This window comes from Pongo abelii, chromosome 18, assembly GCF_028885655.2.
Source record: "Pongo abelii isolate AG06213 chromosome 18, NHGRI_mPonAbe1-v2.0_pri, whole genome shotgun sequence".
NCBI lineage: Eukaryota > Metazoa > Chordata > Mammalia > Primates > Hominidae > Pongo > Pongo abelii.
This window is the reverse complement of record NC_072003.2, coordinates 22886485-22900590: the sequence shown is the minus strand read 5'-3', so window position 1 is coordinate 22900590 and position 14106 is coordinate 22886485. Positions and strand designations below refer to the sequence as shown.

The following is a 14106-nucleotide window of genomic DNA, read 5'->3' as shown; positions in this document are numbered from 1 at the left end:
TGCATATACACAATGGATCCAAAAAAAAAAAAAACATGGGTGGAACTGGAGATCATCATGTTAAGTGAAATAAGCCAGGCACGGAAAGACTAACTTCACATATGCTCACTTATTTGTGAGATTTAAAAGTCAAAACAATTGAACTCATGGAAATAGAGATTAGAAGGATGATTACCAGAGGCTGGGAAGGGTAGTCGGGGGCTGGAAGAAAGGTGGGGATGGTTAGTTAGTACCAAAATAATAGAATGAATGAATAAGACCTATTATTTTAAATTACATCAGGGTGACTATAGTCAATAAAAACTTAATTGTACATTTTAAAATGACTGAAAGTGTATAATTAGATTGTAACACAAAAGATAAATGCTCTGAGGGGATGGATACCCTATTATCAATGATGTGATTTTCACGCATTGCATGCCTATATCAAAACATCTCATGTACCCCATAAATATATACACCTACTATGTACCCACAAAACTTAAAAATTATTTCAAAAAAGAACCTACAATGTGCTGGCCCCTTTGCCTTGTATCATTTCATTCTCGCAGAAACTCTATTATAGAGATATGTTATCCCTTTCTTACAGATGAGGCTGAAACTGCAGCTCAGGGAGGTTAGGCAACTTCCCCAAGGCCACACAGCTAGCAAATCAAAGGTGTAGGTTCAGAGTCCAGGTCTGACTCTTTGACTGATGGCACAGCCTGTGCAGTTAGCTACCATGTGATACAGCTTATCTCAGTACAAATAATATGAGTAGAAGGAACCTCTGACGTTTTAAGGAATGACAGTTAGGATGTGGGGGGGTGGAAGAAAGGTGACCTGTGTCTTGACTGGGGCCACCAATCTCCTCCCTCCCCATGAGAAGACCCTGGGAGGCTGAGCAGGAGTCACCAGGACTCTCTAGTTGGGCCAACTACTCATGTTAAGCACCATGGACAGTAGCATTTGGAGTTGAGGCATAGACTGATTTTGCCTAAGGGTTTGACAAATACCTAGGGTTTTGGCAGGAGCATTGGGAAGAACGTGGTGGAGACAAGGGCACCCCATGCAGGAGAAATAGCAACAAAATAGTCTTACATCTAGGAATCTAGCTAGAGCATAGGCAATGATTGAAGGGAACCAGGTGGTCAGGAATCAGATTATGGAAGGCCAGGGAGCCACACCAAAGAAGCCTTAAATTCATGATTCATGTGTTTTCTCCTGCAGCCTGAAATCTATATCCCACTCATCTCATTTGTACCCAACACATATGGGGTATTGTTGGTTTTTCCTCTTACATTCAGGATAACTTTGGCATCAACTCGGGGCAGCTCATGCACAAAAATGCAAGAACCATTAGGCCAGGCAGAGAAGAGAGTCCAAGCCGCCTTCACCCAGCCAGTGTCAGTCGTGTTCCAGAAGACGTCCGATTCGGTCAAGGCCACCCACCGTCTGCCAAAAATTAGAGAATGTCAGTACCCTTGGCAATGACTCTACCTTTAAAAAGGATTGCATTATCTATATCACCACATTTGGAGCCCTGCTCAGTGGGTACTCACTTATACTTGTGAAACCTGAACAAGAACCATCAAGTCAACTATTGTTTCAACCAGCATTTATTGAGCATTTTCCCTGTACCTATGTCCTAGGCTAAGAATACAGAAGCAAAAAATGTTTCCAGAAAGTTCGCAGTCCAGTCGATGTGATATATAAGGGAAAAAAATTAACCTCAATACTCTGTGCTAAGGTCACTTTATTTAGCCAACATTTATTTAGCATTTAGTCTGGACTTAGCACTAGGGGCATAGAAATGAACGATTAGTCTTGCTTTGAGGGCCTTATAGTTTAGGAAGTATAAATATCTAGGAAGCCCCTGGAGAGCATGTTTTAATAGAGCTAAACACAAAGCCTTGTGCGGTTATAGAGAATAGGCACCTAACCCAGAGCAATGATGGACATGGGTTTCTGAGAAATGCTCTGGTAGAGAAGGTGACACTTGAGTTAGACATAAACAGTACATAGGGATTATATAGGTGAGGCAGAGAAGCAGGAGCATTCCAGGAATGGGAAACAGTGTCTGCAAACATGGAAGACAGAAAAGCGGTCATGCACTTGAATCCTGGACACACGCACTCCTCGTTCTCCCCCTTTCATTGGCTGTTCCCTTCTCAGTCTCCTCTGCTGAGTCCTCCTGGTCTTCCCCTTCAGTGCAGAAATGCCTCCGGCACTCAGTCCTGAGACCCATTGTCTTTTCAGTTTATATTGCACTTTGCTGATCTCATCCCATCTCATGGTATTAAATACCATCTTTACACTGATAAGGTCAGCATGAATCTTTCTCATTAACTTCAGACATGTGTATCCAAATGCCCACCCAACATCTCCACTTTTAACAAGGGGATGGAGATGTCTAAGACTCTCGAATTGACAACTCCGTAAACAAACTGTTTTCTTCCCACCAGACAGCTCATCCCACAGTTCTTCCCCAATCATTTAGTGCTTCCAGTTGTTCAGGCCATTCCTCTTAGAGCCATCCTTGACTCCTCTTTCTCATTCCACACTGATTCTGTCAGCAAGTCTTATTGGGTCTAGGTTGAAAATACATTCAGAATCTCATCTCTTCTCCCACTACTGCCCCCGGGGCAAGCTACCATGCTTGCCTCTTAATGCACCGGTCATTTTCTTTACCTGTTTCCCCTACAGTTTCATTGTCAACCCAACATCCTGAGTGAGCCTTTAAAAAAATTTTAGATTATGTCACTCCTCTGCTCAAAATATCCAACGCTTCTCAAAAAAAATTAAACATAGAATTATCATATGATCCAGCAATTTCATTTCTGCATGTATACCCAAAAGAAGTAAAAGCAGAGACTCTAACAGATACTCGTATGCCAGTGTTTATAGCAACATTATCAACAATAGCCAAAATGTGGAAGCTACCCAAGTGTCTATCAACAGGTGAATGGATTATTTAAAATGTGGTTGAGGCCGGGCGCAGTGTCTCATGCCTGTAATCCCAGCACTTTGAGAGGCCAAGGCAGGAGGATCACGAGGTCAGGAGTTCAAGACCAGCCTGGCCAACATGGTGAAACTCCATCTCTACTAAAAATACAAAAATTAGCCGGGTGTGGTGGCGGGCACCTGTAATCCCAGCTACCTGGGAGGCTGAGGCAGGAGAATCGCTTGAAACCGGAAGGCAGAGGTTGCAGTGAGCAGAGATCGCACCACTGCACTCCAGCCTGGGCAAAAGAGCAAAATTCTGTCTCAAAAAAATAAAAATAAAATAAAAAATAAAAATAAATAAAATGTGGTCTATCCATACAATGGAATATTTTTCTGTCTTAAAAGGGAAGGAAATTTTGACACATGCTATGACATGGATGAACCTTGAAGACATTATGCTAAGTGAAAGAAGCCAAATTGCAAAACAGAAGGACAGACTGCATGATGCCAATCACACGAAATACCTAGAGTATCAAATTCACAGTGATTAAAAGTAAAATAGAGGTTACCGGGGTGAGGGGAGAGGGTAATGGGGTGTTATTGGGTAATGGGGGCATAGTTCTCATTTGGAAAGATAAAGTAAATTCTGGCAATGGATGGTGATCGTGGTTGCACAACAATGTGAATGTATTTAATGACATTAAACTGTACACTTAAAATGGTTAAAAGGGTACATTTATGATATATGTATATATATGTTTATATGTGTATGTGTATATATATGTGTGTGTGTATATATATATATTATATATATAGAGCCACGATTTAAAAAGAAACCTCCTGTGGCTTTTCACTTCACTCAGAGTAAAATCCAGAACCATCAAGATCCTTCCTAAGCTGCTCCTATTGGCTTCTCAGTAATTCTGTTGGCTCTCTGACCTCAGCTCCTGACACCTTTCCCCTCACACCACCCCCTCCAGACCACTCCCCACTTTCTGTTCTTGGATCCTCTAGACAAGCTGCTCTGGTACCTTCCGCTGGCCACAAAACCCAGTCCATAGCTGCTCTGGGAGTGCTCGACCATCTTGGGGGCCCCGGTGGTTCCGCTGGTGAAGTAGACGGCCAGCGGGTCTCGACTCTTTGTCCTCACGCAGTTGTGCTCTGTAGATGCCTCCCTGTAAAACGTAAAAACACTAGGTGGCACCACCATAGTAAAAACAGTTAGTAGCACCAATAATATGTATAAGAACAATATGACTACCATTTCATAAATACCACGTGTGAGGTGCTGTGCTGAAAGCTCTGGCTTGGGTAATCTGCAACCACCTCATGGGGTAGGTACCATCATTATAACCCTTTTGCAGATGAGGAAACTGAGGCTCAAAATGGTTAAATAACTCACTCGAAAGAGCCCATGCTTTCTTACCAAGATATGAGGACTTTCTGGTAGAACACACACATGTCCATGTCTACAATTCTGCACATTTAGGCACAGCTTCCACCCCCATCCCAATTTCTAATAATTTAGAACTCTTTTCTAAAGGTTTCCCCCAATATGGGGTTTTGAGATCTAGGTAATTCCCAAAGTTCTGTGATCTGGATGATCAGCTAATCCACTGGCTCTCATCCCTGGCTGCACTGTGAAGTCCCCTGGTAAATTTTTGGAAGAAACTTGTCTGTATCCACCCTGAACAAAATAAAATCAGAATCTTTGATGTTTTCTTAAATGCTTCTCAGTAATTCTAGTAACAGCCAAAATCAAGAACCACTGATCTAGGCCCACCTGACAGCTCTCAAAAATCATATGAGCTGATTTTTTTTTTTTTTTTTTGAGATGGTGTTTCGCTCTTGTTGCCCAGGCTGGAGTGCAATGACGTGATCTTGGCTCACTGCAACCTCTGCCTCCCAGGTTCAAGTGATTCTCCTGCCTCAGCCTCCCGAATAGCTGGGATTATAGGCATGCGCCACCACGCCCAGCTAATTTTGTATTTTTAGCAGAGACAGGGTTTCTCCATGTTGGTCAGGCTGGTCTCAAACTCCCGACCTCGGGTGATCTGCCTGCCTCAGCCTCCAAAAGTGCTGGGATTACAGGCGTGAGCCACGGCGCCCGGCCCTATGGGCTGATTTTTTAAAAAAGATCCCCAGGGCTCTGGCTCAGCTATGGCTGGTTAAGTAGGTCAGATGTGAGGCCTTGTCATCTGTATTCAAAACAGCACCCAGGTGAATCTGATGCAGCTGGTCTGTGGGGTGAGCATTCGTGACTCAATGGTTCAGGCCCCTGAGAGGCTCCTTTTGGGTTCTAGCTTCCAATCAGGACAAAGTCTCAAATTCTGAGATGGGTTTCCACCAGGCCCTTGCTCCAAGGCAAATATGGTCTCAGCTCTGCCCACTCTTGACTTGACTACTTTTTAGCACCTTGGGCAAGTCACTTTAGTTTTCCAAGTCTCAGTTTCCTCACCTGTAAAACTGGGCTAAAGGGCCCATCATAATGTCCTTTTCAGGGATTAAATAAGATGATGTTTTATCCATTATGGTGTTCTGCTTGTCGTGAAATAGATATTCATTAAATCTTTGCTGCATGAATGAATGAAGGTGAAGGCTTACATAGCACAGTATCTAGCAATACACTAAATACCCAATACATGGCCACTAGTTTATTATTAATTGACCACCTGCTATGTGCTAAATGCACCATATTGGTTATTTCACGTACTCTGAATGGTAGCTCTAATAACTACTACCGCAATTACAGAAGCAAATAAAGCACAGAAAAGCTGTTGACAAATCCAGCACTGACTGAATGAGGGACCTTGAACATTAAGGTAGGGACCAGGATTATGCTCAGGTCAGTCTGGCTGCCAATGGGAGTGTTCCTCTCTGATTCGCTCTCTATGTGTGAAATCAGCAATGCATTTCATCTTTTGTGGCTTAAAGGGGAAATGACTTCATTTTTCTGCTGTTCTCCTGGAAAGCCCCAATTCACCGGAGGAGTTCCCTGAAGTTCAACCAGCCTGGCCGACTGCTGTCTGACACCAGCAGCTTGGTCTGGAGGGAGGGGCATTCGGCGCTGATGGCATCCACCCTTGGAGCTAGGGAGTCACTGGTGATAATGGACTTGGCCCTGGATGCCTGCAGCCGGTACTTCAGGTCTTTCTCCGTCAGCTGAGTGACACCCGGAATCATCACAGTCCCTGGCATAAAACAGAAGGGGATGTTGACTGGATAGCGGGGAAGGCCTTGGGTATAGAGGTAAGAGATGAGGGCAGGAAGGGACTGGGGAAGGTTGGAATGCCTGAGCTGGAAGAGGTAACAAAAATAATAATAACAGCCTAAAAACCCAGCCTTCTGAATAAGTGCGTGATCACTTATTCACTCAGCATCAGCGGAGGCTTGCTAGGCTCACTGTGGCCTCTTTCCTCCTCTGTTTCTATGCTGAAGGAACCATTCTAAGAAGATAATGTTTCACTGCCCTGGACATTCATGACAACAGGAGGACCTGTCCCCCTAACCTCCTGCAAGGGATAATATCACTGGTTCTTTTATTTCATCTTTATCTTCCTTCCTTTGGGAGCTGGATGATGCTGTGATAATGAGAATCATAAAGTCTAAGAGTGAAACTAACATAGATTGGTTATAAGCATCCCTCATCTATAACTGCATTGTTCGGGTAAAATTCTAGCAACTAAAGCAAGGCTCCCAAACCACAACCAGCAGAAAATATGCTTGATTTGTCCCAGTCAGGACTTTTTAAAATGATAGATGCCAACATTAAAAGACAGGAGGATTTTTCATAAAAATCCAGAGTTTTCCCATTACAAATCAGAAGTTCTGATAACACTGGTATTCATTCTGTCATGGGAACATTTGGTTGGAGTTGAGAAGCAGCGACCCCATTTGATACACCATGTGATCTCCAGTTTGCCGCAGTCCTCACCACTCCCTACTGCCTTACGCTGGCCTGCTTTTATCAATTACATCATTGTCTGGCCCCTATTATACAATCAAGTCTGTGATTGTTGGGCAAATAGGAAGTAAACACAACTCCACATAGGGTTTATTTTTGCTCCATCTTCAAGACCCTGTGGACACTGCAAAGCTCTGGCAGGTTGTATCTGCCCCTAGCTAAAATTCCCAGCCCTGCTTACTGACCTGTCCGCATACAAGCCACACTGACCAGCCACCATTCCGGGATCCGTGGGAGTACCAGCATCATTCTGTCCCCAGGCTGCAGGCCGCATGCACCCCCCAGCACATTGGCTGCTTTCCTGGACTGCTTCCCCAGCTCCTCAAAGCTCCACTTGACCTCTGCTCCTGTGCCACTGACCCACCAGAAGGCAGGATTTGGGGGGCGGTGTCCAGCCTAGATGGTGGTACAGGCAGAAAAAAAAAGAAGCAATTTATTGAGAATTTTTGTTTGCTTGTTGCTGTTGTTTAATGTTTTATAATAGTTAATATAAAATTCACAGGGTTCAAAAAGCAAAGCAATATGGAAAGACACACATTGAAAAGGCTTGCTCCCCTCCTTGTACCTACCTGCCCTGTTTTCCACTTCCTCTGCCTCACTAAGTAACTAATTTTATTCGTTTTTTGCATATCCTTCCATAGTTTCTTTAGGCAAACACAAGCATATATTTTTTTCTACTATCTTTTTGATGCAAAAGGTAGCACATGATTTGCACTGTTTTCTGTTTTTCCCTTTTTTATTGAAATATAATTCAGGTACCATAAAAATCACCATTTTAAAGTGCACAACTCACTGGTTCTTAGTATATTCACAAGGTTGTGTAACCATCACCATTCTCTAATTCCAAAACATTTTTATTGCCCTAAAAAGAAACACTGTACAAATTAGCAGTTCCTTCCCTTTCCCTCCTCCTCCAGCTCCTGGCTACCGCTTATCTGCTTTCTGTCTCTATGGATTTGCATCTTCTGGATATTTCATATGAATGGAATCATATGATATGTAGCTTTATGTTTGGTTTCTTTCACTTTGTACAATGCTTTCAAGATTTATCTATGTCACAGCATGAATTGGCATTACATTATTTTGATGGCTGAATAATATTCCACTGTATGGATAGACCACATTTTGTTTATCCATTCATCAGTTGATAGACATTAGAGTTGGTTCCACTTTTTGGCTATAATAAATAACATTGCTATGAGGATTTATGTACAAGTTTTTCTGTGAGCACATGTTTTCTATTGTCTTGGATATATACTTAGGAGTACAATTCCTGGGTCAGTATTATAATAACTCTATGTTAACTTTCAGAGGAACTGCCAAACTGTTTTCCACAGCACTGCACCATTTTACATTTCCATCCAGCCATGTCGGAGGGTTCTAACTCTGCATCATCTCCAACAGTTGTTATTGTACCTTTTTTTTTTTTTTTTGCCATGCCACTGGTTATGAAGTGGTATCTCCTTGTGGCTAGAATTTGCATTTCCCTAGTGAATAAAGGTGTTAAGCATCTTTTCATGTGTCTATTGGCCATTTGTTTATATTCCTTAAAGAAATGTCTCTTCAGATTCTTAGCCCATACTTTAATTGGGTTATTTGTCTTTTTCACTGTCTAGTTTGAGTTCTTTATGTATGGTGGATACTAGGCCCTTAACCAATATGTGATTTTTCTCCTATTCTGTGAGCTTTTTACTGTGATATATAAATACTATTAATTTTCATGAAGTGCAATTAATCTATTTTTTATTTTGTTGCTTTTGCTTTAGAAACCATTGCCTAATCAGAGATCACAAAGATATACTCCTATGTTTTCTTCTAAAAATTTTCTTATACTTTTTGTTTCTTCATTTAGGTCTTTGATACATTTTGAGTTAATTTTTGTATTTAGTGTCAGGTAGGAGACTCAATTAATTCTTTGGCATGTGAACACCCAGTTGTGCCAGCATCATTAGTTGGAAAGACAATTATTTCACCCATTTAATTGTCTTGGTACCCTTGTTGAAAATCAATTGATCATAGATTTGTGGATTTATTTCTAGACTCTGAATTCATACCTATTTATCCAAGTCTATCCTTAGGCTAGTGCCACACTGTCTTGGTTACTGTAACTTTGCAGTAGACTTGAAATAGAAAAGTGTGAGTCTTTTTTTTTTTTCCAAGGTTGTTTTGGTCCCTATGGGTCCCTTGCATTTCCATAGGAGTTTTTGAATCAGATTGTCTATTTCTGTAAACAAGTCTCCTAAGATTTTGATAAAGTTTGCATTAAATGTGCAGCTCAATTTGGGGTGTATTTTCATATTCACAATATTAATTCTTTTAATCCATGAGCATGGGGTGTATTTCTATTTGTTTACACCTCTTCCAGTTTATTTCAGTAATGTTTTGTCATTTTCCATGTACAAGCCTTATACTTCTTTGGTTAAATTTATTTATATGTATTTCATTCTTTTTGACGCTATTAGTAAATGAAATCATTTCTTAACTTCATTTTTTATTGCTCCTTACTTGAGTATTGAGTATTAAGTTTTCTGCTCTTAAAACACAATGAAGAAGTAGGGATACCATAACAGTCACAGACATATCCATTCAAACAATGAATTAAAATAAAAGGAAAACAATGAGTCACCAATCCCAAGCAACTCTGAATCCAACTGAGAAAACTCTATTATGTTTCAAAGCCCTTAATCCTCTGTGGTTGTGGCTTTGCTTTCTAGTTGCTCAGCTCCACCCTCTGGGCTCCCAATTCCACATTCTTGATTAACTCTGCCCTAAATCATCTTTTCTTTTACAAGAAGGGTAACACATGTTTGCAGCTAAGCAGATTTAACCACCTGTTTCCTGCCTGTAGAATTTGGGGAGTCCAACAGCCTTCTTTTATATTTTCCTCTCTCTGTCCAGTACAAGATGGCAGTGTTTCTGCTGATAAAACATTCTCAAGAAACTAGTGGTTCTCTCGTGTATGTCTCAGTGATTCACCCCATTAGGGAAGTGGCTCCTCCACAGATCTTTTCCAGATAATCCCATCTCTATTGCTGGTTTCTGCCTCCATGGCTGAAGGAACTGAGGAACTTTGTCTAATCTCTTCAAAAAGCTCTCTGTGACTTTTTGATACTCGAATTGCTAGCAAAAGATTGTCCAACCACGCTCTTGGATTTCCCTTTGCAGCATACTTTTCTGACAGTGAATATCCTAACTTTAATGTCTTTTATAATATAGGAAGGCTGAGAATTGTTCACACCATGAGGTTCTGGCTCTAGTTTTGCTTAACAATTCTTTCCTCTATCTATTTCTTTCCTTTCGCATTGTAATATAACCAGCAAGAAGAAATCAGGCCACATCTTCAACACTTGGCTGGGAAATCTCCTTAGCTAAATATCCAAGCTTATCCCTTATGTTATTCTATCCATATAGCTGTAGGAGGCCATTCAGCCAAAATTTCTGCTACTACATAATAAGGATCCACTTTCCTTCAGTTTCTGATATTACGTTTTTCATTTCCTTCTGAGTTTTTGTCATCTGTGCCTTTAATGTTCATATTTCTACTAACAGTCTTCAAGATTCTTTAAAACAATACAGTCTCATCTATCATACTCCTCCTTTCTTTTTGAGGTCTCACTAGCAAAATCATTAATATCTGCATTTCTACTAACAGTCTGCTCAAGGCAGTCTAGGCTTTTTTCTGTGCTCCTCAAAATTCTTCCAGCCTCTACCCATCACCTAATTCCAAACCTACTTTCACATCCTTTGGTATTTATTACAGCTCTCATTACTACTCTTGGTGCCAAAATCTGTACTGGTTTTGAATAATCCCATCTATTGCTGCTGTAATAAATTATCACAAACTTAATTGCATAAAACAACACAAATATACAGCCTTATAGTTCTGGAGATAAACAGTTCAAAATCAGTCTTAGTGGACTAACATCAAGGTGTCAGAAGAATTTTTTTCCTACTGGATGCCTTAGTGGAGAACCTGTGTTCTTGCATTTTCTAGTTTTTAGAGGCAATTCATATCCCTTGGATCATGGCCCCACATCACTCCCACCTCTGTTTACATTGTCACATCTCCTTCTCTGACTCTGACCTTCCTGCCTTCTCATGATCTGCAAAAAGCTTTGAGCTTGAGCCCTATTCTTTCCTTATTTTATTTTGTTTTGTTGTATTTTATTTTATTTTTTGAGGCTGAGTCTCGCTCTGTTGTCTAGGCTGGAGTGCAGTGCCATGATCTTGGCTCACTGCAACCTCTGCCTCCTGAGTTCAAGCAATTCTCATGCTTCAGCCTCCAACGTAGCTGGGACTACAGGTGTGTGCCACCATGCCTGGGTAATTTTTTTTTTTTTTGTATTTTTAGTAGAGACAGAGTTTCACCATGTTGGCGAGGCTGGTCTCAAACTCCTGACCTCAGGTGATCTGCCCTTCTCGGTGTCCCAAAGCGCTGGGATTATGGGCATGAGCCACCGCGCCCGGCCTTCTTTCCTTATTTAGAAGAGAAGGGCATGACAGTGAGAGACAGACATCAAAGACAGAGTAGCTGCAAAACAAAACTTCTTCCTTCAGTTGATGAACAACTGGAAGGGAATCGGAAGGGACATAACTGTCTCACTGTGTGATTTGGGCTCAAGAATGCAGGACACTTCAGAGAAGGAACGAGCATGTCTAAGGCTCACAACACTGACTCAGAATTTTTTTCTTAAGTCTCAAATGCCAACAGTTTACATTTTAGAACTAGCAAAATTCCCAGGTCCAAATTTCCTCATCAACATGTCTTAGAGCCTTGAGTCTCATTGTGGTACATGAGGGCAGCCTCAGATGCCCCAGATGGACTCTAGGACAGAACAGGCTTTACCTCTTCCAGCCGACTCCACACATCCAGCACATCATGGGCAAAGTTGAAGTACTCAGGCACCGGCTGCCTTCCCAGGCTGATGGCTTCCCAGGTGGCCACGATCTTTTGAGGAACAGGTAGAGGTGCTGGCTGCCTGCGAGACCCACAGAATGCCCTGGAGTTCCTCAGTGCCTGGAGGACTAGGTGTCTCAGCCATGGTCTCATGCGGTCGCCTCCTGTCTGTCACCAAAGAGAGGAAAGAGGGCATTGTCATAAATTCTGGGCTTTGTCATAAATTCTGAGATTAGGAGAGAGGGCTCCTAACCTCTCTCCTAAACACAGAGGTTAGGAGAAACCTGTGGTCAGTGCTGATGGTGACTGTGGTCCCTACTGACTTGTAGAACAAACTCTCTACCTTCAGTCTCCGTTCTGCTGTGTGATGGTCATTTCTCTCCTCTGAGCCCGAGGTCCATCCTTTTGACCTCTCACTGACTTGTGGGTCTCTGGGTCTGAGGTCAGAACTCAGAGCCCACTTCTCAAGGCTCAATACTTCAAAGGGAATCCCTCAAAAAGCCTTTGGCCAATCCTGAACTGACCTTGCAAAGCTGAAGACAGCTCTAGGGCAGCACTGTCCAATAGAAATAGAATGTGAGCCACCTGTGCAATTTACAGTGTTCTAGTACTTCCATTAAGAAAAGTAGAAACAGGTGAGATTTATTATAATAATACATTTTATTTAACCAGATAGAGCCAAAGTATGACCATTTCAATGCATAGTCAATAGAAGAATAAATTGTTAAAGAAAAGGTTTACCTACTTTTATTTATTTTTTGCTTTTTGGTACTGGGTCTTCACAATCTGAAATAGATTTTACCCTTACAAACACATGTCAATTTGGACTAGCCACACTTCAAGTGCTCAAAAGCCACAAGTGGCTGCTGTATGGCATGATGTGCTTTTAGTGTCTTTTTAATTTTTTTATTTAATTTTATTATTTTTAAAATTTTTATTATTGTTGTTTTTGAGACAGAGTCTCACTCTGTTGCCCAGGCTAGAGTACGGTGGTGCCATCATAGCTCACTGCAGCCTCAAACTCAAGCAGTCCTTCCACCCCAGGCTTCCTAGTAGCTGGGACTACAGGCACTAGCCACCATGTGTGGCTAACTTTTAAAAAGTTTTTTTGTAGAAACAGGATCTCATTATGTTGCCCAGACAGGGCTTGAACCCCTGGCCTCAAGTGATCCTCCCAACTCGGCCTCCCAAGTGCTGGGATTACAGATGTGAGCCACTGTGCCCAGCCCAGTTTTAGTGTCTTGCTACTCAAAGTGTGATCTTGGGACCAGCAGATGGGACCCCACCCTACACATGTAGAATTAGAATCTGCAAGTTAACGGGATCTTCAGATGAGTCATATGCTCGTTAAAGTTTGAGAGACACTGGCCCGGGAGCTGCGTGTGACCTCAGTTTCAGTTTCCTTGCATTAAATTCCTCTTAGTAATAATAATAACAAAATATGGTAATAACAACCAACAATAATAACGTGGCACAACAAGAAAAACCATAACAGCTTCAGTCTATCGAAGGCCTACTGTGTACCAAGCATTTTAAAAGTGCTTAGAGGCATTATTTCGTTAAATCTTTATAACAACTCTATGCTGTAAATGTTATTTTCTCCATTTACAGATAAAGAAAGTGAGGCTTAAAGGGGAAAAGTGACTTTCAGGTTTCACTTCCTGGAAAAACATAGGCCCCAGCCTCTGCAGTGGCCACCAGGCCTAGGCCTGCAGCCTCAGAGACTTCCTTTCTCTGACCCACCTCTCCCGCCCCTCACCTCTCCTGAACTGAGCTCTGCCCCAGTCCTTTTCCTCAGTCTCCCACCCCTGGATTCCTCAGGCACCTAAACAGCTGATAATTTAGAATCCCCAGGCCTCCTTCCCATTCCCCGACACCATTTCAGATGTCACTTCTTGGTTTAATCAGCAAAGTCCTCAGAGGCAGCTGACACCTTCATCTGAAAAATTTCTTTCCCAATTACCTTGCTCTTGAACCAAAGTAATGCAAAAGGTCTCTGTTTTCTGCTTCAGCTGAGCGGAGCAGGCCTGAGTGCCTGTAAACACTCGGCTCCCTCAGAAAACAGCCTCCCACAGGGAACTTGGGCCCCAAATGCAGCCAAGAGTGGGCAGAGCCAGAACCCAGCAGCTGACACAGTGGCTTCAACTGGTCAGGGTGCGTTGAGCCAGTGAGAGTGGCCCCCTGCCAAGTTTTCTCAGTACTCACAGTGGCTGGAAGATCAGACCTCAACTGTCGTGCCTGGTGGGTGCGCCCAAACTGGTGGATGTATTCCCTAAAAATTCAAGTCGCCATCTAATCGGAAAAAGCAAGAGGAAGATTA

General features: G+C 42.2%; 1 protein-coding gene across 3 annotated transcripts in view; it reads right to left on the bottom strand.

Annotated features, from left to right (window-relative positions):
• ACSM5 (acyl-CoA synthetase medium chain family member 5) overlaps window positions 1–13881 on the bottom strand; it is a 29792-nt gene extending 15911 nt beyond the window's left edge. For 2 of the 3 annotated variants that reach the window (XM_002826203.2, XM_024241440.2), the window contains exons 1-6: window positions 13750–13881; window positions 11736–11954; window positions 7075–7285; window positions 5909–6116; window positions 3957–4100; window positions 1281–1434 (exon numbers count right to left, since the gene is read on the bottom strand). In XM_002826203.2, coding sequence (XP_002826249.2) covers window positions 1281–1434; window positions 3957–4100; window positions 5909–6116; window positions 7075–7285; window positions 11736–11939 — 921 coding nt within the window. In that variant the 5' untranslated portion in view covers window positions 11940–11954; window positions 13750–13881. The remainder of the gene's footprint in view (window positions 1–1280; window positions 1435–3956; window positions 4101–5908; window positions 6117–7074; window positions 7286–11735; window positions 11955–13749) is intronic. The other variant, XM_024241441.2, reaches the window with a different exon arrangement.
• Between the last annotated feature and the right edge of the window lie 225 nt (window positions 13882–14106).